General features: G+C 44.1%; 1 protein-coding gene across 1 annotated transcript in view; it reads right to left on the bottom strand.

Moving 5' to 3' along the window:
* The window catches only part of LOC132400343 (phospholipase B1, membrane-associated-like), a 70,988-nt gene that overhangs the window by 3,111 nt on the left and 40,008 nt on the right, over nucleotides 1-27,869 (bottom strand). The window contains exons 16-24 of the mRNA XM_059981296.1: nucleotides 20,340-20,411; nucleotides 18,840-18,917; nucleotides 13,998-14,058; nucleotides 12,587-12,645; nucleotides 11,287-11,354; nucleotides 11,078-11,121; nucleotides 9,377-9,476; nucleotides 8,201-8,252; nucleotides 3,815-3,895 (exon numbers count right to left, since the gene is read on the bottom strand). Of these exons, the coding sequence (XP_059837279.1) occupies nucleotides 3,815-3,895; nucleotides 8,201-8,252; nucleotides 9,377-9,476; nucleotides 11,078-11,121; nucleotides 11,287-11,354; nucleotides 12,587-12,645; nucleotides 13,998-14,058; nucleotides 18,840-18,917; nucleotides 20,340-20,411 (615 nt within the window). The remainder of the gene's footprint in view (nucleotides 1-3,814; nucleotides 3,896-8,200; nucleotides 8,253-9,376; nucleotides 9,477-11,077; nucleotides 11,122-11,286; nucleotides 11,355-12,586; nucleotides 12,646-13,997; nucleotides 14,059-18,839; nucleotides 18,918-20,339; nucleotides 20,412-27,869) is intronic.

Raw genomic sequence — 27,869 nt, 5'->3', positions numbered from 1 at the left:
ATGCTGGAACTCTAATCAAAAGCAGAAATGCTGTGAGAACTCCAGAAACAAGTCAACTGTTCTTCTGAGGAAGCGTCACTGACCTGAAATGCTGACTGGCTTTGCTTTTCGCAGATGCTGCCTGGCTGTCTGAGTTCTTCCAACATTTCTGTTGCTGTAAGTTATTCTTCTGTAGCAGTAATTCCATTTTCCCTCTCTCTATTCACACTGACTGATGTGTTGGGCATTCCCGACAGCTCTGACCTGCATTCACAGCTTTTATATAAGACCATAAGATCATGAGATATAGCAGCTGAATTAAGCCATTTGGCCCATTGAGTCTGCTCCACCATCTCATCATGGCTGATCCAATATTCCTCTCAGCCCCAATCTCCTGCCTTCTCCCTGTATCCTTTCAAGCCCTGGACAATCAAGAATCTATCAATCTCTGCCTAAAATATACATAAAGACTTGGCCTCCACAGCTGCCTGTGGCAATGAATTCCACAGACTTGCCACTCTCTGGCTAAAGAAATTTCTCCTCATCTCCATTCTAAAAGGATGCCCCTCTGGTCCTAGACTCTCCCATCAGAGGAAGCATCCTCTCCTCTCCACATCCACTCTATTGAGGTCCTTCACCATTGATAAGCTCCAATGAGGTCACCCCTCATTCTTCTGAATTCTAGTGAATACAGGCCCAGAGCCTGTTCATATGACAAGTTAATCGATCCTGGAATCATTTTCATGAACCTCCTTTGAACCCTCTCCAGTTTCAGCACATCCTCTCTAAGATAAGGGGCCCAAAACTATTCACAATACTCCAAGTGAGGCCTCACCAGTGCTTCATAAAGACTCAACATAACATCCTTGCTTTTATATTCTAATCTTCTTGAAATGAACCCTAACATCACATTTGTCTTCCTCACCACAGACTCAACCTACAATTTAACCTCTAAGGAATCCTGCATAAGGACCTTTTACCAAGTCCCTTTGCACCTCAGATTTTTGTATTTTCTCTCCATTTAGCAAATAGTTAACCCTTTCCTTTCTGCTACCAAAGTGCATAATAAGAATGTAAGAAATAGGAGCAGGAGTAGGCCATCCGGCCCATCGAGCCTGCCCCGCCATTCAATAAGATCATGGCTGATCATACACTTCCCGACACTGTATTCCATCTCCCACTTCTTTGCCCATTCTCCCAATCAATCGACGTCCTTAAGTAGCCTCTCTGCTTCCTCAAAACTACCCGCCCCTCCATGTCTATTTATTTCTTCTCCCTCCTACTTCCCTCATTAACGTTTTAATCAAATGGCTACAACAGTAGTTTACCAACATGATAACCCGGACCCTAGTCATCTGACCCTTTACCCCTTTCATCCTCCTAAAGTAACTCACTCCCTCTCCTCCCTGGTGCTGATGAGGGGCCTCAGATCGGAAACATTAACTTTTTGTTTCCCCCTTCACAAAATACTGCCTGACCGGCTGACTGTTTCCACGATTTTCTGCTTTTATTATGTAAAAAAAAATGCTTCTTACTTGAGTAAGAGTGGATTACACACTGAGTTATGGGAGGGAAAAGATAAACAGAAGGAAACCTGCACATTGAAATAATAAAATTACTGTTCAAGGAGAAATCAACTTATTCACAGTAATTGGGCCTGAAGTTCGATGGAAACTAGTAAACAGAATTCCAGAAGGTGAGACCCTGGTATTTATGAGGAGATATTTTTCAACGTGTCTTTTTGCTGCTTTGGTGTGGTGTTAGGGGAGGTGCAATGTTGATAGTTTCCCATTGCTTTTTCATCCAATGTTTAAAAAGCCAGTGTTTTGGCTGGACAGCTAGAAGATAGTCATTTCTCTCTTCAGCGACTAGAAATAGGATTAATTTGCTCTGTGCATTGATGTGCTCACAAGAGCTCCCAACTGTCGTATGTAGGAACTAATTTGTTTTATTTGAGGTAGATTAATTGCTGCCCGAGCTGAAAATACGTATATAACCATGCGAAATTCAGCAGACACACTCCAAAAGAATGGACAGGAACACCACAGTAGCAGAACAAGTCAGGCTACTGCCTCACGGTTTTGGTGTCCTGGGTACAATCCTGGCCTCTGGCAGAGTTAGCACTTCCTCCCCGTGACCAGGTGAGTTTCCCCCCACGTTCCAAAGACGTGCTGGCTGTCAGGTTCATTGAGCACAGTAAGTCCCCTATAATGTGGCAGGAATTGCAGGGGAGTTGAAGAGAATGTGGGGAGAATAATAGTGGGATTAGTGAAAATGGGTGGTTGATGGACCCAGTGGGCTGAGGTGCATTTTTTCTGTGCTATACTGCACTACAAACTATTGTCAAGAATTGAACAATGCAAAACCTCATGTCCGTAGACCCTGCCTGTAGCACTCTGCTCAGGAGTGTATCCCAGCTCATGAACACATCAGAGTCTGGATTATCTGACTGTGGCCAAAACACCTCCCTCTCCTTATTCCCAGCAATGAAGCATCTATTATATGCCTATGATCTGCAGAGGTCACATAGTCACCTGCCAACCTGATCAACAGGTCTGCATGGCAGGTTCTTTTCCGGATCCAGGTGGGTTTTTAACAAAATCCACAAGTTTCATGACTGTTATCACTCAAAGTAGTATTTCATTTCAGATGATGTGCTATTTAAATTTGTATTTCTAACTTCTACACTCCTGATAATAAAGTCCCAGGCTATTCAGTTGAGGGTGACTATACAGGTTGCAAAGTCATGAAGGGTGTAGATAAGGTGAATGGTGTCAATCTTCTTCTGAGGACCACACCGAGAGGACACAGACTTAAGGTGACACAGGTAAACCTAAACGTGGACCACGTGGGCAATTTTTTCCACACAGAGGCTGGTGGGTATATGGAACAAATTGACAGAGGAAGTGATTGAGGTGGCTACAATTATAAAAGATAAGGGACATTTAGTCTGGTTCAAGGAGAGGAAAGGTTTAGAGGGTATGATTCCAATACAGGCAAACTGGACTAGTTCAAGTAGACAACCTGGTTGGCATGGACAAGTTGGGCTGAAGGGCTTGTTTCTGTGTGGTACAAAGTTATTATTCTAAGACTATAATCATGACCAATCATTTTGCGAGGCTTTGGAGGAGGTTTAGCATGGGACACACTGTGTACTGGACCTCAACCTGGACTTCAGGCCCTCACCCACTGAGTGGAGTAGGATTGGAATCCAAATTTCTGACCGTTTCCCCATGCGGGGGGTGTCCATGAGGACAGAGGTATAAGGTGAGAGGTCAAAGCTTAGAGGATACCTGAGGGGGAGTAATTCCACACATAGCCTGATAGGAGCCTGGACATGGTGAAGGTATTACTGTCATAATGTTAAAGAAGCATCCAGAGACACATTTGAGTCACCAAGACATCGAAGTGCTTTGGACCTAATGTGGGTAAACAGGATTTGTGTATGTAGGTACCACAGATGATGTGGACATAGCACATACATCATGATCTGAAGGGCTTGTTCCTATGCTGTACTGTTACTGATGGGCTGAATGGCCTGCCCATGCGCTGAACAGCTCTGTGGTAGACTAAAGGCCCTGTTCCTGTGCTGTGAATATCCATGACTCGATCACCGAGAAGTAACTGCTACTTCGCTACCAACCACTCTGTTCAAACTGCAGTGACCCCCTCACCCCAACCCTAACACCAGACAGGATACTGGATTGAAGTCACAAATACAAAAACCCTACTTATTTATTGAATGAGAATTGTTAGGCTGATGGGCGCCTTTAAACTGCGATCAGGATCAAATGACAGTATATCAAAGGGAATGAAAACCAATACAAAGCCCCACCTTATTCATGCAGTATTCACACAGGTCATTGGCTCCAATGAAAAGAGTGATGACTTTCCAGTCCTTTTTGAAATTAATTTCCTACATAGGGTAAAAATAAATAGTTTTTATGCACCAGTTTTCTTTTAACTCTTCAATTAATACTTCTGGGTTTATTTTTATTCAACCGAGAGAACACAGTGCTATTTCATCCAAATTAGCTTTTACCCTGAGAAAGAAAACGTCTTGCTCGCAAGATCCTTGTGCCAGCTTCCTCGGTGGCTTCCGCTAACCAGTTCAATGGGAAGGGGTTACGGAGGGAGTGAGGTTGTGCCGTTATCTACCCAGCCGTCTCCTAATGTCTTCACTTCAAAGATGATCAGAAATGTGTTCGGACATAACTTCTACAAGAGAGCTGAATGGTATTGGAGTTCAAAAGGATCTAGAGCAGGGGTTCCCAACCCTTTCTATGCCGTGGACTAAGACCATTAAGCAGGGGGCCTTGGAGCCCAGGTTGGGAACCCCTGATCTAGTACACAAATCACTGAATGCTCAAGTGCAAACAATTGGGAATTCAGTCGAGTAGTACTTTATTGCAAGAAGATTTGAGCAGAAGCTACAGGATATGGTATACAGTATTTACAAGATAAAGTATAATTGTTTAAAACTGAGGTGCCTAGCAACAAATTATTACAGACAATGAAGAATCTCTGGAATTCCCTATCTAGGCGTATTGCTTTGGCTATCCCACCCGGAGTATCTGAAGAGGAGGTAGATAAAGTTTAGAATGATCAGGGATTTGAGGGTTATGGGGAACTGGCACAGTCAAGATCATATTGAATGTTGAGAGGGGCTTGAGGGATTGAGTGAGCTATTACTGTCCTGAAGTCCAGAAGCGGACATGACCACACAGCTATCCTGGGACTCTGGTGAGGCTGCACCTGGAATATTGCGTATGGATTGGGAACCCCTGCTATGAGAAACAAGGGTTGATCAGAATTGTTCCTGGAAGGAGGGGATTGTCCTCCAAAGTGAGGTTAAGCAGCACGTGCCAGAGAGCATAAAAGCATCTATCTATCACTAAAGGCTCTAAAGCAGGTTGAAGAGAAGAAGATTTGTGAAGGTCCTTCACAGTCAGAATTTTAATGGAAGGAAAGGAAGCGCAGACACAGAGACTGGAGATGCCGGAACCTGGAGCAGTAAGCATCATGTGGAGGGACTCAGCAGGTTGAACGTCACACGCGGTGTTGGTGGTGAGTGAGGAATTGCATGTCAACACCCTGCATCCTCCAGCAGATTTTAACACAGATTTTAATGCACAAAGAAATTACAGACCGCTTAAATTCATGCTGTGGTTCACAAAGGAAGGTACAAATAACCTTCCAGAATATCTGGGGAACGTGGGGTCTATCAAAATCAGCATTAGTATGGAAATGCTGCTAAGGAAATTGAAGGGATTAAAGGCTAATAAATACCCAGGATCCAATAATCTGCACCTCAGAGTACTGAAGGAAATCACCCTGGGAATAGCTGATGCATTGGTTGTGATTTCTCAAATTTTTTTAGACTCTAGAGCAGTTCCCACAGATTGGAAGGTAGCTAATGGGACCCTAATATTAAAAAAAAGAGGTAGAGAGAAAGCAGGGAATTATGGACCATTTAGCCTAATGTTACTGGTGGGGAAACTCCATTATTGAAAATGTGGCAGCAGAGTATTTGGAAACCAGTGAGAGGATTGGACAACGTCAACACGGGTTTTGTGAAAGGGAAATAACGCTTGGCAACTACACCTGGGGCAACACACGCACAAAATGTTGGAGGAACTCAGTAAGTCAGGCAGCATCTATGCATGGAATTAAACAGTCAACCTTTTGGGCCAAGACATTTCATCAGGTTTGAAAAGGAAGGGGGCAGAAATCAGAATAAGGAGGGGGAATGGAAGAATACAAGCTGTCAGGTAATAGGTGAAACCAGGTGAGAGGGAAGGTAGATGGGTGGGAGAGGGGGCTGAAGGAAGATGAGTGGAGGGGGGACGAAGTAAGAAACTGGAGTGGATAGGTAGAAGAATTAAAGGGCTGAAGAGGAAATCTAGTAGGAGAGGACAGTGGACCGTAGAAGAAAGGGAAGGAGGAAGGGAATGAAAGGGAGGTGATGGGCAGGTGAAGGGAATTAAAAGGATGAGAAGATAACCAGAATAGGGAATGGAAAAAGAGAGGAGGGAGGTGAAAGAAATTACCAGAAGTTAATGAAATTGATGTTCATATCATCAGGTTGGAATACAGATTGAATATGAAGTGTTGTTCCTACAACCTGAGTGTGGCCTCATCATGACAGTAGAGGAGGGCATGGACTGACACGTCAAAGCAGGAATGGGTAGTCACCAGGAGATCCTGCCTTTTGCACCTGACAGAGTGAAGATGCTCGACAACGCCACCCCATTTTGATAAACAGCAGAATAACTGAGGGACAGCAGGTGGATGTGCTGCATTTGGGCTTTCAGAAAAGGTGAAATAGGTTCCCATATTAAAGCATGCAAACTTCAAGCACATGGGCAGTGTTCCCTTTAAGGTGTGCGCGTGCACACATCTTCTGTCACTAGCGCACAAAGGAATCTAGGCTTCACACAAAAGGCTGTCGCTCTCTACCTCATTGGCATGTCAAGTATTTTTCATGATCATACACAATCACATTTCCTTTCCCGGTTTCTGATGCAGACCGTGTGACGATGTGAAGCTTGCGATGATTTGCTGCAGGTTTCAGAACTGGCTCAGTCACACTGATTTTTTTTTGGAAGAAGTTATTGATTCACTATGTTGAATCCCAAAGAAGCAAAGGCGTGAGAGTGCAAAGAGACTGCGAGTTCATTTAAAGTGGAATGGCGAGCGAAGAAAGATCAAACCCAGAGGAGAACAAAGTTCTTATTGACAGTGTTAAAATGAATATCCCTATATATAAAACTCAGTGTGCACATGTTGCTGACATTGGGCAAAAGGTTGCACTGCACAAGGCTTTTGCCCATACTGGTCATTACAAATTAGAGGGAACGTTGTACATGGGGTGGGGGTGGGTGAGGTTGGAGGGGCTATCGTGGATCAAGAACTGCTGTCTGACAAAGGATAATGGACGGGGATTCGTTATGAATAAATGGGCATTTTTCTGACAGGCAGGCAGTGACAAGTGGAGTTCCACTGGGATCACTGCTATCCATGAGGTGAGAAATAAGTGTAATATCCCAATGTTCTTTGATGACTGGAGCAGGTGAGCTCAGTGGGGGAGCGTTTGAGGGAGTGAGCAAATGCAATAGAACGTGAGGCTACCCACGGCGGCAATACTAGGAAGCTAGATTATTTATCGGAATGGCGGTAGTGTGGGGTGGAGGGAGGGTGGAACAAGACCCGAGAGCTTGTGCACTGGTTGTTACGGTAACCAAAGCAGGCACAGCGGGTAGTGAAAAAGGCGATAGGTGCGCACTGGTCTGCACAGCGAGAGGTTTTGAGCACAGGAGCAGGGAGCAATTATGCAGGGTCTTGGTGGGACGGCATCTCAGGGATTGAGTGCAGCTCTTGTGTCCTCTTCTGAGAACAATGCTCCTGCTGTGGAGGGAGTGAAACAAATATCCACTAGCTTGATTCGTGGGATGGCAGGACTTAGGTGCTGAAAGAAATTTAGGTCAATTAGGCTAACATGAGGAGAAAAAGAGGGAACCTGATTGAAATGTATAAAACGTTAACAGGATTGACAGAAAGAAGCGGGGATGATGTTCCCTGGGATGGCTGTTCTGACCAAGTGTCGCAGTCTCACAGGAAGGAGTCTGCCATTCGGGGCACAGGGCAGTGAACCCTTGGGAGCTTCAGCCTCAGGAGTGCTATGGATGTTTTGTCATGGAGTATACTCGAGAGAGGTAAACAAATTTCCGCATCTTAAGGAATATGGAGTCGGAGTGAGAAAGTGGCACAGAGATAAAAGATCGGCTGCGATCTTATTGAATGACAAAGCAAGCACAAGGTGCCAATGGGCCTACACCTGCTGGTTCAGGCTGATCCAATAGCTCCTCACAAAGGTGATGGGTATTATTCCCTACTGAGACTGATGGATTTGAATGCAGAACCTTGAAGGTGGATTGATAAAGAAATATAAAATAAAGAACATGGGCTTCTAAGTTTCAAACAGTGTATTAGGGCAAAACCCGTAGGAAGAAGTATATTAGAACTCAGAACTAAGCTATTCAAATCATTAGTTAATGTTTAGGAATTCACAGTTCGCTATAATTGCCATTGGTGCACTGCATTCCATCTTCAACATTGCCAAGTGTTCTGCTCAGACAGTTCCACTATTGCCCTCTAGGTGGTAGCATTGAACAGCATCTGCACCAATGCAACAGCTCCATTCCATTCATGAGGTACCTACCGAACTGTCCTTCATCAGCTGAATCAGTCTATGGGTCTGATTTGACAAATCGCTATATTCAAAATAGAAAATAACAATATTTTAAATTACAGATATAAACAACATTTTGTTTTATCCAAACACCGAGTGCATAAGTTCCTGAACTTAGGAGGTAGTTAAGAGCCCATGCATTAATAGTTTTGGAGCCACTTATAGGTCCATTTAAGTTCAAAACCAATATCAAGATCAAATCGGAGTTTGAAAGCTAATCTGGAGTTGGGAGCCTAGTGTTTGGTGTTTGGCATGTCCTGGGATTGATGCTGAGGACTGAGGCCGGCTTCTGAGGAAGACTGGAAACAGGCTTGTTGGCCGGAGCTGGGTCCGCGAATTTCTGCGAGTGAGCTGTGGACGTCAAAGCCCACGCCTGGAGGCCCGAGCCCATGACTACCGGAGGCTGTAACTGTTGTAATTTATTACGTGTTGCGTTCTGTGTTGGCGCTAGAATGCGTGGTGACACCTGTGAGCTGTCTCCAGCACACCCTTGGGTGTGTTAACTGGAACACAAACAACGCATTTCACTGGATGTTTTAATGTACTCATGATAAATAAACCTGAATCTTGAAACTTGAATCTTTAAGTAAGGGAGACAGATTTCCTTTCTTTGAAGGATATTAATGAACCATACAAGCTTGGATAAAATCCGATTATGTTCGTGGTCATCATCCGTTCTAATAATTCATCCTAAATTCAGTTGAAGACATGGAAGTTCTCAGCTCACTTGCAAGGATTTGTACGTGTGCCTGGATTGGTGGCTCTAACCTCTGGCTACTATTCCAATAACTTAACAATCATATTTCCACATTTAACCACCATTTTCATTTTTATGTCCCTCATGTTTTACCCCTCCAAAACTGTAATCTTTGACTCCTTGACACTGCTGGTTTTGACAATCTGATATCATTAGTGTGGCAAGTGGAGGATTTGAGTTTAGAGCTTCACTCGTTGCTGTCTGGAGGGAGTCTGTAAGTTCTCCCTGTAAGGAGGTCAGAATCATGTGGCATGTGACATGTAATTTGTATAATTGAGGCACAAAGCTAATATCATTTCACTCTTAGCCCCAGCAGCCTTTGATCAGCCCAATGAACACAACTTAATAGCCAACATAGGTTGGTTGAAAATCCCCTCCTGGCTACTCACTTGGCCTTCGAGCCTGAGACTGCCACGTTGAATTTGCTTTTCAGATTTCCAATTCCTGAGGCAAAGCCGTGGACATTTGGATTAAACTTCTTCAATATGTCTGAGGAAGGAAAATAATCAAAGTCATGGTTAGGGTGGTAGGTGGGGGAACTCCAGTTATACAAAACCAAAGTTTCAGCTTTACGGACAGCCTCTATATTAGATCTCATCTACATCAGACTCTTGGCACATCTGGGAAGGCTTCAAGTGACTTAAACCTGTACTGAGATGAGGACACTTGGTCTGGGTGCCTGTGAATGAACCAATCGGAACCTGATATTCATGGCTTGAGATGTCTCAGAGTGATCATTCTCCCACCTCCCAATGGGCGCAAGGTACAAAAGCTGTTAACAGGCTCTTGAGTGGACATGCTAACAAATGAACTCTTGATTTCAATATCCTGTCATACGTTGTCATGGCCCGAGCATTTTACTTGTCCACCGGCACTGCACTTTCTCAGTAACTTTAAGAGTATATTCTGCCATCTCATTTTCATTTTACTGCCTCAATGTAGGAATGTAGGAAATGCTCTGTCTGGATGGAATGCAAATAAAACCTTTGTTTGCAGAGTAATTGGCACATAGTTTGAAAATAGCTCCCTTGGCCCAACTGATCTACGTTTCTCTTTCTCTAAAGTGTAGAGCAGCCGAGGTATTAGACACCTATCCAAAAATCTCCTCTTTCACCTGGTTTCAGATGCTTCTTTGTTGTAATGTTACCCTGCGGTCAGGGAGAACAAAACTCCAGAGTGTAAGTTTCAGGTCAGAGGGGAAATATATAAAGGGTATCTCAGGGGCAACTTTTTCACACAGAGTGCAGAGAGTATTTGGAATGAGCTACCAGAGGAATGTTAGAGGCACCTATAGCTACGAGATTTTAGTTGCATTTGGATAGGAAAAGTTTAGAGGGATATGCAGGAAATTGGGGGATGAGATCAGTTAGGCGACTTAGCCAGCATGGATGATTTGGGCTGCAGGATCTGGTTCCATGCTGTATAGCCCTGGGACTCTCGCGGCCATTCCTGTGATGGTCCAGCAATGTGGTTAGTTCTGAGCTGTCTCTCTCTTCAGTTTAGGAACAGGTTGAGATTGTTAGCTGTGTCACGTCACATGAATAAAACATATACACAAGTTATACTGCTATTCTTTACGGTGCTGGTTAAATGCAGAAAATTCTGTTCTCCGTGATGTAATATTATCAGCAGGTGTCTACGTTTCGCAAGCTGACTGCCATTTCAACTCTGGGTCAGGTCAAGGATTAGATCCAATGCTCCAATTGACCGCTCTGTATTAAAATGTCTATGAACTCTCTCGCTACTCAGACTACCTGTTTGCTCCCACAAGCCGTCCACCACTCAAACCAGGGCCAGTTTTAACTTCTGGGACATAGTGTGTCGCATGGAGATTTGACCAGCTCAATAAATAGCAGCACACAAAAATAGGTGGAAGAACTCATTGGGTCGGGCAGCATCAACGGAGAGGATCAGACAGTCAACATTTCACGTCAGTTGAAGGGCATCAACTCAAACATGAACTATCCATTTCCTCCTACTGATGCTGCTCACCCTGCTCCAGATTCGAGCATTGCAGTCTCTTGCGTCTCCAATAAGCAGCAGTACTGGAGAAGAGCAGTTCTAGAGGTAGGTCAGAACGAAGGACTTACTGGGCAGAGTAGTCACAGCCTCAAGTGTTTTGTCTCCACCAATGCTGTAAGTACAAAATAGAGAAATGAGCTGTTGGCTTTGTGGACTAGTGTGCCAGTCAAAAGGTTCACCTCCTGCTCCCATTTATTTGAGAGGGTGCTTTACTTCGTCGCTTTCCCGACAAGTCCTGTATTTTACTTGCATTAACATGTTCTGTCCAAACGCTCACCTCCATGAAACGCCTCGATATTCAGTTCGCAATTGAAACAAGTTCTTTGCCCGTGCTCCGAATCCAGCCTAAGTACCAAAAGTAAAATAAGACTTTACAACAAGTTTAGCCACATGCCCTTCAAACCAAAGCTAACGTACTGTTCAATCTGCAGTGCCAATGCATGGATGGTGTGATTGTGAAAGATTTCAAAACTGATCCTGACGAGGATCGGAGGTTATTTGGAGAAGGGTGACGGCGTTTGAATTTCTTCTACAACAACTATTCCATAATGCAGCTGTGAAGAATGAACAAGACTATGAGATAGATGCAGTAGTACTGCATCTATGGGGAGGTGCACATGGTCCCTCTCAATTGTCCTGAGCGTAGGTGGATGCTGGAATTGTTGGATGGGTTCCAAGGAAAACTACTGAAGGAACGTGACTGTCAGCAGAGACTCAATGGGCATGATAGCAAGGTGGCTAGCACAGTGCTTTACAGTACCAGCGACCCGGGTTCAATTCCCGCTGCTGTCTGTAAAGAGTTTGTTCATTCTCCCTGTGACTGCGTGGGTTTCCTCCAGGGGCTCTACAATCCAAAGAGCTACCAGGATAATTGGTCGTCATCAATTGTCCCATGATCAGGATAGGATTAAATTGAGGGATTGGTGGGCAGCGTGGTCCAAAGAGCTGGAAGGGTCTATTCCGCACTGTATCTAAATAAGTAAGTATTGTTTGCATGATTGTGATTTTTTTCTCTTTCCCTGTGCAGTGGTGTTTCATCTTTCTTTTTCCTCAACTGGGTTCTTCAGGGTTCTTGTTTTGTGGCTGTCTGTCAGCAGAGAAACCTCAATTTATACATTCTTTGATAATAAATGTACTTTGAATCTTTGAAATAGTCTCTTTCAGTGTTGTAGGAAATATGGAAATAACTCTAATGATTTCAACACTAGTTTAAACTGCACACTAGCACCTGGGCTACGTATGATCATCTACTCGAATAACATTGGAAAAGTAAAACTTGTCTTATGAAAATATTGCATTGCCCTAAACATGCCTCTCTTTTGCTAAAGCCCTTTGACTCAAATTTAGCTGTGCTTTGAAATGGACTTGTTATACACTCAATTCTACCAGAACCTCATCAAACGCTGTTGGGACTGGGCAATGATAACTGGGCCAGTAGTAATGTAATGCCCACATTGACTGTGGAATGCAACAAAAATAATTTTACTAAGAGAAAACAGATTTCACCTCTGTTTCTTCAAAGCCAGTCTGTGTTTCTGCTCACCCTATTTATTTGATCTTGCAAAATTTATACTTACGGTTATTGAGTCTCCCAGTGCTGCTATGATTTTAATATCAGCAGGCCGAATCTTGTGAACTGCGGAAAATAGAATGGGGCAGAAATAAGTGAAAGGATGGAAGAAAATTAGAGGGAAAGTTCAAGAGCAGCAGGGAGGACCTGCCAGGGAGATGTTGTAGCCAGACAGTGCTGATACACACTGGAGAGGAGCAGGGGGCAACAAATAATTTTGACACTTCAGAATCTACATTCATGATTGTTAGTGTTCAAAAAAACAAGTTCTTGGGAAATAAACTACTCTTAACTCTACTTAGAAGAGCATCCAGCATCCAAACTGAGGTTCTCAATTAGATTCCAATCTGTAATCACTGATACAAATCTCCTGAACCCCTGGATTAGTTTCAGATGGTCATGAGAAGGTGTACAGGACAAGATTGATTGGCTGATTGAGTGGCATCACAGCAACAACTTTGCACAGAACATCAGAAAGAGCAGAGAATTGCTTGTGGAGTCCAAAAGGGTAAGATGAGGAAACAAACATCTCAGTGAGGGATCAGAAGTGGAAAGGGTGAGCAATTTCAAGTTTCTGGGTGTCAACATCTCTGAGGACCTAACCTGGGCCCAACATATCAATGCAGTTACAGAGAAGACTCAACAGTGGCTATACTTCATTAGGAGTTTGAGGAGAAATTTAATTTCACCAAAGACACTTGCAAATTTCTACACATGTACCATGGAGACCATTCTAACTGGATGCATCACCGTCTGCTATGGGGAGTGAGTGGGGGTGAGGAGGCTACATAATTCTGATTCAGTCTGTAATCAGTCCCAGGTGTCCATTATTTGACATACAAACCTCTTGAATCCCTGGACTAGGTTTCAGTCTGTAATCAGTCCTATTGGTATCTATAAACCATTGAGATTGAATATTCCTTTCTGAAAACTATTGAAAAGTTGTGATCTATAAAATCAGGAGGGAAAGATTTAAGGTAGTTACCCCCTACCCCCCCCCCCCCCCAGAGTAGTGGAGTCTTAAACTAGAAGGTAAATATTTAAAGACAACTTTTTTGCACAGAATGTCATGAGCATGAGTTGTCAGAGGAAGCTGTGGGGAAGTTTAGAACAGGGGTTCCCAACCTCTGGTCGGGACCCATTGCTTAATGGTATTGGTTCACAGCATGAAAAGGGTTGGGAACCCCAGGTTTATATGGGCCAAAAGGAGCAGTTTAGTCAGACAACCTGGTAGATGTGGATGAATTGGTCTGAAGGGCCAGTCTTCATGCTGTATCACTCTGTGACTAGAACACTAGATTAACTGGCCCCAAGAGAAGCTACACTTCGAATGCATGATTTCACATTAATGTCAAAGCGAATATAAAAGAGAGGTCTAAAACCATTGTAAGTAGTTCATCAAGTTGGCTTTCACTGACCTGATGTCGGTACTGCTTCTGATGGCTGGTTTTCCACACAGGAGAGGTCGCTCCCCCAATTCTGTAAGCAAATGATTTGCTGAGTCAGGAACTCTCAGTTAAATTTCTGGTAATTTGGGGACTTTGTACCAGACCTGGTAGACCTGGTCATCACAGACTGTACGGTATAGTGGTGTTTGCCTAAGAGTTCAGTGCTTGGTTCAATTGAAATGCTGAAATGCTTCGATTGCTGACATCCGAATTGAATGTTTTACCTGCTTTGTGCAATTGGAAGACAACATGAGTCAAGCCAGAAGCAATGACCTTGAACTCAAGACTAAAAGATAAGTTAAACTTATCAGGACAACTTTGGTGACAAGAATTGATAACATTTGGAAGGACTACAATAACATTGTTGAAGTGATTAAAGATTTATTATGCTAATTAGAAGCCTTTTACGAGAAGAGCAAGATGTTTCGCAAGTGCAGTCTCATTTGGATGATCTTAAAAATCTTCGTGAAGATGTTGCTAAGCAACATAACTTGTTATCTTTAATGTCTATCTTGAGAAAGATAAACAAACTGAAAGCTATGCAGGTATTTATATGCTTATTAATACACTCACGGCAAAGGCTAAACAATGATTGAGATAAATGCGATGTTGAAAGTCAAATAGCTGGAGAAAATGAAGATATTTAACCAACTTCAGGACATATTTTGACTATGTATAAAGTTGATGATTTTCAGGATGACGTAACCCGGAAGAGTGTCTAACGTATTTGCAGCAGGTTCTATTGCGAACAGAGTGTCCTGTGCATCTGATACCTCTTTGGCATGGATTAAAACAGTGGCCAGTTCAGCAGCATTATTCGCACGCCAACAATTTTTGGAATATAAGCATGCTTTGGAAGACCAGGCAGAACAGCTTTGGAGAAACCAGGAGCAGATGGAAGAACAGCTTTGGAGAAAGGTAGAGCAGCTTTACTTGCAGGAAGAAGTTGCAGCCAAGATGGTCAGAGTTAAAGTGTGAAGGACTTCAAGTGTTGTGGGTGCTAAACATGATCCAGCAGGATAGTTCTACGGTGAGAATTCCTATGCTGACATGGCACAGAGAAAGTCCAGCATACTCAATGTCCATGTGGATACATCCGTTCCTCAAATGTCTACGAAACACGAGTTTGGATGCCAAAGGGTCTTTCTGGGTATTTACTCTCAGAATACCCTGCACCAAGGAGGCACTCTGAACCTATGCCATATCCAAGAACACAAGGTGCTTCTGAAGTCCAAATGCTGTACTGGAAGCCATAAGAACCACAAGAGGAAATAACAAGCATAGTGATGCAACAACAATGCATTGCATCTCTGCCGAAAAGAGAGATTCAAATATTCGATGGTCATCCATTGCAGTATCATTCATTTATGAAGGCTTTCAAGAATAGCATTGAAGGCAAGACTGATGATTATGGCGACCGTCTCTATTTTCTCAAACAGTTCACTGGTGGTTACCCTAGCGAGCTTGTTAAAGTGTTGCCAGTGAGCCTGCCTGGACCAAGGATATCTAAAGGCAAGGCTTTACTACTGGAACATTTTGGTGATGAACAGGAAATTGCTGCGGACTACATGGAAAAAGCTCTTTCTTGGCCGCATATCAAAGCAGAGGACATGAAAGCTCCTCCAGATTACAGTCTTTTTCTTGGAGTCTGCTGCAATGCATGGAAGCAGTGCAGGACATGTGTATGTTGGACTTGCCTGCTAATATGAAGACTGTAAGAGAAATCCCCCCCCATAAGCAAGGAAAAATGGAGATTGGTGGTGTATAAACTGCAAGGAAGGCACAACTTAAGATCACAGTTGATTTTATTGGAAGGCAAGTAAAGATTGTTACACACCCAGTCTTTGGGAACGTATATGATGTTACACCATTAGCAGTAAGCAAAGGTGTGAACAAAACTGAATTTCAACTTCGTTCTAAAGCTTAAGGAAGCAGTTTTGCCACTATTGTGGTTACGATGGAAAGTGAAGCCACAACTGAGCCTGGAACAGAAGAAAAGGGTGCAGATTAAACACACCGTGAAAGATTCAAACACAGCAGCGAGTAACACTTAATGGCCTTGACGACAGGGAGGGGGTGATTGTAAACTTCTTATAATTCCAGTTAAGTCTACGAAGAGTAACAAGACAATGGTTACTTATGCTTTCCACTGTACAACAGTCATTCTGCACAGAGAGCCTCATGAACAAGCTCAATGTGATGGTGAAAGGAACACGAAGCCTCTTATGCACCATGGGTCAAGAGAAGGTTGTGAGCAGCTACGTCATTTCATGATTGGAGGTGGCTGTTTAAACCATTGTGAACTGCAGGAACGTATGCCTGTCTACAAAGGGAACATTCCTTGTCAGTGAGATCTTCAGGAATGGTCTCACCTGAAGCATATTCATTTTCCGGAAGTAGAGTCAGAAATCGAGCATTTGATAGGGGTGAATGTGCCTAAGGCATTGGAGCCGTTCCAAGTGGTTCGCAGTGTTAATGCAATTAAACATAGCTGGGTTGGACCATTGAAAGGAGTCTACAAGGCTTACAGTTAGCAGGATATCAATTTTGCACTTGGATGAGCTTTGGCAGCAGCAATTCAAGACTGATTTTTCTGAATGCAGTCAGGAGGAACAACCTGGTTTGTTGAGAGAAGATCACAATCCAGGATAGACCGCTTACCAGAAAGAGTACGTCTGTGTGAACGTTAACATTTCATGTCTCCTGTGTTTTGGCAGTGTGTAGTTGTAATTATTCCAGTACAATAAATTAGGGGGCTGGAATGTAGGGACATAACAACTAGGAGCAGGAGTAGGCCATCCGGCCTATCAAACCTGTCCTGCCATTCAGTAAGATCATGGCTGATCTGTCCGTAAACTCAGCTCCATCTACCTGCCTTTTCCCCATAACCCTTATTTTCCTTACTATGTGAAAACTTTTCTAACAGTTTTTAAAACATATTTAGTGAGGAAATCTCAACTGCTTCCCTGGGCAGAGAATTTCACAGATTCACCATAGAACCATAGAACATTACAGCACAGAAACAGGCCTTTTGGCCCTTCTTGGCTGTGCCGAACCATTTTTCCGCCTAGTCCCACTGACCTGCACCTGGCCCATATCCCTCCATACACCTCTCATCCACGTACCTGTCCAAGTTTTTCTTAAATGTTAAAAGTGAGCCCACATTTACCACTTCATCTGGCAGCTCATTCCACCCTCCCACCACTCTCTGTGTGAAGAAGCCCCCTCTAATGTTCCCTTTAAACTTTTCCCCCTTCACCCTTAACCCATGTCCTCTGGTTTTTTTCTCCCCTGGCCTCAGTGGAAAAAAGCCTGCTTGCATTCTCTCTATCTATACCATCATAATTTTATAAAGCGCTATCAAATCTCCCCTCATTCTTCTATGCTCCAGGGAATAAAGATCTAACCTATTCAACCTTTCTCTCTAATTCAGTTTCTCAAGTCCCGGCAACATCCTTGTAAATCTTTTCTGCACTCTTTCAACCTTATTAATATCCTTCCTGTAATTCAGTGACCAAAACTGCACACAATACTCCAAATTCGGCCTCATCATTGCCTTATACAATGTCACCATAACATTCCAACTCTTATACTCAATACTTTGATTTATAAAGGCCAATGTACCAAAAGCTCTCTTTACTACCCTATCTACCTGTGACGCCACTTTTAGGGAATATTGTATCTGTATTCCCAGACTCCTCTGTTCTACTGCGCTCTTCAGTACCCCACCATTTACCTTGTATGTTCTACCTTGGTTTTTCCTTCCAAAGTGCAACAGTCTCTGGGAAAAACAGTTTCTCCTCATCTCCATCCAAAATCTTCTACCCGAATCTTGAGGCAATATCCCCTAGTTCTAGTCTCACCTACCAATAGAAACAATTTCTTATCTATCTATCCCTTTCAAAATTTTGTATGTTTCTATAAGATCTCCTCTCATTCTTCTGAACTCCAGAGAGTATAGTCCCAGGTAACCCAATCTCTCCTCATAGGTTAACGCCTTCATCCCTGGAATCAACATGTATTTGTTTTCTATCTGCATTATGCGTTTATAATGCATATTATGGTAACTAGACCTGTGAGTGGGAGTATGGTATATCGGAATCAAAATCAGAAGCTGATTCTGAAGGGAATAAGTTACGTATTTTTGCTTTTTTCTGTGCAGTTTGGTGCTGGGGTGGTTGCTACATCTTTTGCTGACTGCTTTGTTACAGCTTAATTATGCTTAAATTCCACTGCTTCATGATAGTTTGTTTGTTAGTGACTAATAAAGGACTGAAGGGTGAGTCAAACAAGTATAACAATCCATGCTAGGTTGCCAGCAGCGGCAATTGATCTATTAGAATTCACCGCTGCAATAGTGCTGATAGAAACAGAATTGTACAAATGGGTGACCAGGGAGTAATAACTATTACATGGCTATAACATAGTGAGAGGTGATTCAGAGTTCGTAACAAATTCAACAGTTACATTAAAAACTAATTTTGAAACAAACGGCGAAATACAAAGGAATAATTGCTCATTGCATTTCAATGGTCTGCAATAACCTAGAATTTAGATGATCTATTATAGTGAGGATAAAAAGTGGTTGCATTGTTAAATTGTCGGTTTAATTGGCTGACGTGTATCTACACTATTAGGAGCGATCGCTGCCCTTCAATAGCTGTGAAGTGCTCTGGGACCTATGAGAGTATAAAAGGGGCTTTGGAAATAGAAGTCTTTTTTTCTCCGTAGTTGTCAGGTTGTTTCAGCATCTTTAGTTTATCCACTATTCCTACATGCTGGCAAATCACTGAATGATGACATTTACTGTACCTTAGGGGGAGCGGCTGTTGGAACTGCACCTTGGTATGTGTAGTTGCTGTTCTTGAACGTTCGAAGAAAGGGTTGATCCTGCAGGGGCAAAACATACACAAAGCCTGACGTGAAACTCTTCCACAGAATCTTAAAATGAAACAACAGACCATCTGTGGGCAGAGATCGGTGGGCCAGGCAGCGTTTGTGGGACGAATTGAAGTGCGCACGCTTTAAGCTGAAACCCTGCAAAGTGGACCATTCCTGAAGTGAGGGTTCGAGCCGGAACGTTGACAATCACTTTCTTCCCACGGATGATGCTGGACCCACAGAGTCCCTCCAACAGATTGTTTCCAGCATCTGCTCTCTCTCATGGTTCCACGTGAAGTGGAAACCTCTGCTGCTGACAGGTTAACTTGGATGTGAATGGAAGGGTTCCTCTGAAGGTAACGCCAAAGCCAAAGCCAAGGTTGAGTTTAGTGTCGTGGGCACAAGTACATTTGCAATGACGTTCACTTGCAGCAGCACAGGCACAGACCATAGCAATGCCTTGGCCTCCGGAAAATTATTACAGCAACATTTCCACATGCGTTCTTTTTTGAACGTACAAGTCAGGGGTGATGCTGACCCTTGTGGTTTGTTCCACCAGTTACGCTGATCAGATTGCAATCCCAGCTGCACACTTCTGCCTGGTAACATCTCACCCCTTTGCTAATCAAGCTCCTGCCTTCAGCGGCCGTGGAGAGATGTCAGATACTCCAGAACCCAGTCATGACATTATGATCTGAAGAAGGTAAAGGAGGAGCAGTCTACTGAGTACGATCACCATTGCTTTGCTCAGTTCAATCACCGGTGAGTACGGGAGCAGGCTCAGCACACTGAACCTTACAGCTTTTGGAGAGACATATTAGGCACATATTATACTCCACATCCCTGTCTATAATACAGTCAACATGAAATTGGGAGGAAGATTTCCCTCTGCTGGACTTGACCCACTACCTCAGCAACCATGCAGACACTCTGTCCATCCCTTGACTTCTGGAGCGAAAACCCTTTCCTCCATGAAGACCACAACCTTGTCGTAGGGTTTGGAGGCTCATGAGCCTCAATGACCCAAAGGGCTATGTTGGTTGGAGTCAGGGCTTTATGCTTCGGCTCTTGGTCCGGTCACCCTTGTCAAATAGGTCAAAGGGCAGAGGCCAGACTAAGAGCGGTCTACTGGTCCTCCAAAATCAGGGGTTCGGCTCAGGGCTAACACTGACTGGTAAAACAAAACTGTTACAGAATAGCAATGAAGAATCCTATGTCTGAGTGTGACCGTATTCCTGAGTCTCCAGGACTTGGAAGACTGACAGTAGTGAAAGCCACGAGGAAGCTATTGGCATGATGAAGAAAGCGCTGAACACCACCAAAGATGGAGTGTTCTTCATTGCTGTCCGAAACACCAGCAGCATAACCGAGTGCAAAGAATAACCTTTGGGTGTCACTCCAGAGGACCTCCGCACCCATTCAGATTCTTACCTGTGATGGGCAGCTCAGGGGGACGTTTGCTGTAACATCTTGGAAATCGGACTTTTCACCCACAGGTTGTAACTAAATAAAAATAAACACTATTAGTTTTCATCGTGAAGGGTAAAATGACGTATCATCTCCTCTTGGAGTACCTTGTGTGATTCTTAGGGTCACATGATAGAACATTTGTTTATTGAGAAACAGTGTGGAGCAGGCCCTTCTGGCCTACCCACCAACCCACCAATTTAACCCTGGCCTAATCACAGGACAATTTACAATGACCAATTAACCTACCAACCAGTACGGTTTGGACTGTGGGAGGAAACCAGAGCACCCAGAGGAAACCCACGCGGCCATGGGGAGAACGTACCAACTCCATACAGGCAGCGTCGGGAATTGAACCCCAGTTGCCTGTATTGTAAGGCGGTGTGCTAATTACTAAGTGTTATTCCATAGAACATAAGGTAACACAAAAATGGGCCATGACGTCTGTGCTAAACACAATGCCAAGTTAAACTAAATTTCTTCAGCCTGTACATGATCCATACCCCTCTACTTCCTGCACATTCATGTATGTACCTAAAAGCCTCTTGAACACCCAGGCACCAACCGCTCTCTGTGTGAAAACCTCTTCTTGTATATCTTCTTTAAATTTCCCACTTCTCGCATTAGATGCATGCCCCCGAGAACCTGAAAATGATCTGCTTGATTTTGGGAACAAGCATTAAATGAGGAAGTTAGGAGGAAGTCAAACATGTCAGTTGGCTGGTTTGGAGGGAATGGGAAACTAAATGATCCAATAGGCGAGTTGGAGAAATCCCTTTAGTTGAACTGATTTGTTCTGGAGATATAAAAAACATGACAAATAGGATGAAGAGGCCTTTTAGCCCTTCAAGTGTGGTCAAGGTCATGGCTGTCTGATCTTCCACCGCAGCGCCATTTTCCTGTGCTAATCATTTACCCTCAGATTCCTCCATTGACCTTTGTTTTGAATGAACTCAATGAATGGGCCCCGAATTTTTGAAAGAGTCACCAGCCTAGGTACTGAAATTCTTCCTCATTTCAGCCCTATCTGGCCTATTCTCAGTCCTGAGAATATGACGACTGGTTCCTACCTCCTCAGCTGTTGGAAATGTCTTCCCAATAGTCAGTTTTGTAAGAATACTGTAAGATTTATTGAAATATTCTCTCATTTTCATAAACTCAGAAGAATACAGGCCTAATCTACTCAAGCTCTCCTCATATGCTAAAAACAGCACCCCAGAATTAGTCTAGTTAGTATCTCCTTGTTAGTTGAGAAAACCAAAGCTGTACAGAATACTTCAGCTGTGGTGTCACCTAGGTCCCATATATTTACAGCAGGTTTTCTATTCCTCTACTCAAATTCTCCTGTAACAAATGCAGAACATGTGCCTTCCTAACCACCTGCTGTACCTGCCTACTGTCTACCAGCTTCATGGACTTGTGTAGAAGGAAGCTCAAGTCTTTGTATGTCAATACCACTCAATCTAGCAGCATTGAAAAATTTTTGTTTTGTGCAACAAAGTGGAAAAATTCAGGCTTTCCTCACATGATATTGCATCTGGCATGTTTGTGCCTACTTGCTTGTCCATATTCCCTTGGAGCCCAAATAAAACACAGTACCTCAGGTGGAGTAGTATTTCATTGATGCTGCACCGAAATGGCAGCCTGGTGCCAAGGCAAGATTGGGGTTCAAACCCAAACCCATTTGCCTGATGAAATCATCGCAATCCACATCCTGTGTGGTCAATATTCAAATTTGTGTTGGGTCCAAAGGGTGTACTCGGATATTTATGACATCTTCAAATGACTCAATGTGGTTGAAGCAGCAAAGGTGGTTGTGCAAGATTCCCTAGAGGTTAACTTTCAGGTTGAGTCAGCAGTGAGGAAGGCAAATGCAATGCTAGCATTCATTCCGAGACAGAAAAGCAAAGATATAATGGTGAGGCTTTATAAGGTCACACTTGGAGTATTGCGTACAGTTTTGGACCCCTTATCTAAGAAACAATATGTTGGCATTGGAGAGGGTCCAGAGGACATTCATGAGAATGATCCCGGGAAAGAAAGGGTTAACACATGAGGAGTGTTTGATGACTCTGGGCCTGTACTCACCGGAGGTTAGGAGAATAAGGGCGAGGGAGGGGGATCTCATTGAAGTTTATCGAATATTGAAAGGCCTAAAGACAGTGGATGTCGGGGAGTCTAGGACCAGAGGGCATAGCCTCAGAATGGAAGGATGTCTCTTCAGAACAGAGATGAGGAGGAGTTTCTTTAGGCAGAGGGTGGTGAATCTGTGGAATTCACTGCCACAGATGGCTGTGGAGGCCAAGTCATTGGGTATATTTAAAGCAGAAGTTGATAGGGTTCATAAACCAGCCATGATGGAATGGTGAGCAGACACATTGGACTGAATGAGCTAATTCTGCTCCCATGACCTTTGGTCTTATGGGTGGGAACGGGCAGTGATAAGGCTGGAGAGGGGGCTGCTGGGCTGAATGTAGTATTGGAAATGAGGTTGGCAAAGTGGTTAATTTGTTAAAACAGTGTCAGGATTCTTCTGGTAACAGGTTGGGAAAGAAGGCAAGCGGCATGCTTGCTTTTATTAGATGAGGCACTAAGTTCAAGACTCGGAGTTACATCGCAGATTTATAAAACTCTGGTTAGGCCACAATGAGAGTATTGCATTCAGTTGAAGTCATCCCATTCTAGGACGTATGTGGAGATTTCCTAGAGGGTGCAGAAGAGGTTTACCAGGATGCTGCCTAGATTACAAGGCATGTGCTATCAGGAATGGTTAGACAAATCAGGGCTGTTTCTCTGAAGGGCCAAGGCTGAATGGAGATCTGATAGAAGTTTATAAAATTATGAGAGGCACAGATAGATCAGGCAGCTGGTATTCAGAGTTGAAATATCGTGTACCAGAGGGCATACATCGAAGGTGAGAAAGGACACGTTTACAGGAGATAGGTGTGGCAAGATTTTTGACACAGTAGGGGTGGATAACCGGATTGCACTGCCAGGGAAGAGTTGGAGGCAAATAACAGAGAAACGTTCAAGTCACTCTTCGACAGACACATGAATCTTCAGAGACGGATGGATATGTACATTGTGTAGGGCAGAAGGGTTTACTTCAGTTAAGCATTTATTGATTAGCTTAATTCTCTTGGCACAAGATGTTCCTGTGCTGAACTATGTTCTTATGGAGAAGGAATTGGGCAAAGTCATGATTCTAAAACTCACAGTAGGACATAATTCAACATCTTCAAAATCATTCCATAAACCTCTATTGCAAATTGCTACAGCCCAGAACATAGTAATCATGTAACACTGGTTTGATGAGTCGCAGTCAATACTAGTCACACCGAAGGAGTAGGGCCCCTGCCTGTTGGTCAGATGGTTGCATATTCAAATTTAAGGACACATTCCTGGAAGTACTGAGCATGTCAGATAACACTTGTGGGTGGAGAAGCAGTTAATATTTCAGGTCAGAGGTTCCTCATCATAACCAGGAAAAAAGGAAAGCAAGTTAGTGAGGAGAGAAGGTGCGGGGAGCAACGAATGGAACGAAGGGTTTATTTCTGAAAGGGTGAGAACAATCCGCTTCACGTGGAACCTCGAAGTAAATCTTGCTTCATTATGTACGGTGTTGCCCAGTTTATACTAATACGGAGAGAAGTCAAAGTCTCAGATGGATTTAGGGCAGAAGTGGGCAGTTGTGAGACTAACACAACAAAAGAGCTAAAATTGGAGAATTCGATATTGCTTCATATTTTGAATATAGAGGTTCAAGACTCTTCTAGGAAACAAACTGCTGTCTCACTCCAGTGCAGTCAGAAGGAGAGCACTACTTGGGAAGTTATACATGAATCATCAGATCAAGCGACTGAGTGTTGACTTTAAGGGCCCCCTTCCCTCCACTGACAGCAATGTCTATTTTCTCAATATTATCGACCAGTACTCACGGTTCCCCTTTGCCATTCCCTGCCCCGACACCACTACCACGTCCGTCATAAAAGCCCTGCGCCAGCTTTTCACTCTGCTCAGATATCCCTGCTATATCCACAGTGATAGAGGGTCCTGGTTTATGAGTGACGAGCTGAGCTGGTACCTGCTAGCTAGGGGCATTGCTACTAGTCGGACCACGAGTTATAATCCCCGGGGAAATGGACAGGTGGAGAGGGAGAATGCCACAGTGTGGAAGGCCACACTTTTAGCCCTTAAGTCAAAAGGGTTGTGGGTCTCTCGATGGCAGGAGGTCCTCCCCGAGACACTCCACTCTATCCACTCCTTGTTATGTACGTCCACCAGTCCCACCCCTCACGAGCGCCTATTCTCTTTTCCCAGGAAGTCTGTCACTGGGACCACCCTACCAGTTTGGCTGACATCCCCAGGGCCAGTGCTGCTCCGGAAACATGTGAAGAGTAATAAATACTCCCCGCTGGTTGAGAGGGTTCACCTTCTACATGCGAACCCCCAGTATGCCTACGTGGTCTTACCTGATGGGCGGGAGGACACGGTCTCCATCTGCGACCTGGCGCCCGCAGGAGCAGCAGACCACTACCCCGAACACTCCTCGGTAACTATGAACCCTGTACCCGAGGTGACACCGCGCACACCAGGCCCTACACAGACTCCTCACGACACTCATATACCGGGCGTCTCGTACGCGTATATACCAGGCGCCTCGCACACGCGTGAGGGATCACTGACGCCTAGTGGGCTGACACCTTCTGTTAGGCCAGAACCAGCACAACCTCCGTCTCCGGTGTAATCACCACCGGCACCTGTGCAATCACCACCACCGACACCTGTGCAATCACCACCACCGACACCTGTGCAATCACCACCACCGACACCTGTGCAATCACCACCACCGGCACCTGTGCAATCACAGCCAGTACTACATAGATCGCAGCGACAGATTTGACCACCTGATAGACTTAACCTGTAAGAAACTTCGCCACATGGGGACTCTTTTTAAAACAAAGGGGGGGGGGGTGTTGAATGTGGTGAACTACATATACCTGTCTGGACACGCCCCCTGCTGACTGCTCCTGTGGCTCCTCCCACAGACCCCGATATAAAGGTGATTGAGGTCTGAGCCCGGCCTCTCTGTCTCCAGGATGTAGTATGGTGGTCAACCACTGCTTGTTCCTTCTTCCAGTCAATAAAATTGATGCACCATCAATAACTCACTGAGATGTAAAGGCGAGATATCGGCTTTTATTGACTGGAAGAAGGAACAAGCAGTGGTTGACCACCATACTACATCCTGGAGACTGAGAGGCCGAGCTCAGGCCTCAATCGCCTTTATACCGGGGTCTGTGGGAGGAGCCACAGGAGCAGTCAGCAGGGGGCGTGTCCAGACAGGTATATGCAGTTCACCACAACTCTATATATGTTCTGATAAAATTTCTTGTCCCAAAACACTAACTATTCCCCTCCACAACTTCATATTCCCATCTACTATAAGACTATAACTATTGATTCAAGATAGTTTAATGTCATTTCCAGTACACGAGTGTAAAGGAGAATGAGCTAATTGTTACTCTGGACCCAATGCAGTGCAAAAAAAACATAATAAGATAAAGAACACAATGAAAACAAACACAATAAATACAGTATGCAAAATACTTATTCAGGTCATCTGCCATTACTACCTCTTGTGTCATTTTCCAGCAATCCAATGTCCAGCCGTGCCTCTCTTCTGCTCTTTATATATCTGAAAACTTCCATTCACCTTAAACCTGCTTGGTTATCAAGTACAATATCTAATGGATTGTGTCTTAAAAAACATGTGATGACTGCTTCCACTGCCCTTTGAGGTGGATAATTTGAAAGATAAGACTGGCATATATTGTTATGACACAGAAGAAAGGCTATTTGGCCCATCAAGCCCATGGCAGCTCACAAAGCAATCCTGGTCAAGAGAGGAGGAGAGGGACAGAGAGAGTAGACAGAAGACAGAGGGGGAGAGGGAGTAATCTTAAGGGCAAGTGATTCAGATGGTACATTCCTCCATCGGTTAAGGAACAGTTTACAGAACATTTAAGATGAAAGGTGATCAAAAATAAATCTGAGGAGAAAGAGTAGGAGAGGTTTGAATCTCATCTTTCTATTCACCTGCACACAAGGACAATTTACAGTGCCTAAGCTTGCTATCAACCTGCAAATCTTAGAGACGTGGGAGGAGACTGGAGCCCCCTGGAGGAAACCCACATGCTCACAGGGTCATTGTGCAGATGCCACACTGGAGGGCATGACCGAAAGCCACCACCCGTCCTAGCCGCACCTCGCTACCACCCAGCAGGTGAAAGGGCCCAATCCAGAGTTTCCAGGACAAATCCCTTTCTGTAGATGCTGCTCAACCCACTAAGTCTCTGCCGCAGATTGCTTTGTCACCCAGATACCAGAGCCTGCACTCTCTCGTGCCGACAAGACAAACATCTCGGGGAGTGAATGAACTTTCTTTTGTTTGCTGTGTCAATTTGAAGGTCGCATTAGGTGAGGTGCGATAATATTTGTTGCTTGCATCACCGGCACTAATGGACTTCTTTATCTTGCAAATGACATCTGCACTTTCAAGATTGCTTGTGCTGAGAATACAATGCCTGCGGAAGAAAGTTTATTGATCCCTGTTGTCAGGATGGATCAATGGATGGCAGGAAATCAATACAGGAACTAAGGATGCGGAGAAGAACGTGGAGCTACTAATGCCAAGCTAAAGGAAGCTCCTGTGCTCTGAGTCTGATCCCAGCATCCAAAGTCCACAGTATTTGCAGTCTCAGACACAGGAGATTCTGTAGATGCTGGAAATTTTGAGACTCACACATCAAATACTGGAGGAACTCAGTTAACCAGACAGCATTTATGGAGGGCAATAAATAATCAATGTTTTGGGCGAGGACCCTTCATTGGAACCGATGAGCAGAGAGCCCACTGCACCTGGAATCTTTTGGCCAATTTAAATGCTGGCCCTAAGAGACTCGAAAGGCAGGGTGCGGGACGGGAGGTGAGAGTCCGGCTGATTTCCCTTGCTGTCCCATGATATTCACCCCTCTCTTCGCAACACTGAGGCGGTAAGACTGCCCTGGCTGCCGTGCTTCATGTCTGCGAGCTTCAGGGCGATTTGCCCTGCTTTTATGAGGAACTGAGACCTAGGCTTTGGGCCTACTCCAGGCTGCTCTGGGACTTTGAATCTAAGAACTCAATCTGGTTCAGAATTCTGTTCCTTGCCTCTATTGTTGGCATGATCTGTGTTTTTATTTCTCTTTCTTTGTGTATTGGGTGTTGATCTTCAATTTTTAATTGGGTTCTTTCAGATCTCTTGCTTTGTGTCTGCCTGTAAGCAGACAAATCTCAAGTTGTATAATTTATACATTCTTTGATGATACATGTACTTTGTGTCTCCAGAAGATGCCCATTCAGTCCACTCAATCTACATCAGATCAAACAGCAATACTAACCTCCTCTTGAACAATTCTCCTCGCCCCGCTGTCACCAGCTTATGCACAACAC

Source organism: Hypanus sabinus, chromosome 10 (genome assembly GCF_030144855.1).
Source record: "Hypanus sabinus isolate sHypSab1 chromosome 10, sHypSab1.hap1, whole genome shotgun sequence".
NCBI lineage: Eukaryota > Metazoa > Chordata > Chondrichthyes > Myliobatiformes > Dasyatidae > Hypanus > Hypanus sabinus.
The sequence above is the reverse complement of the archived record's forward strand: the minus strand, read 5'-3'. Positions and strand labels throughout refer to the sequence as shown.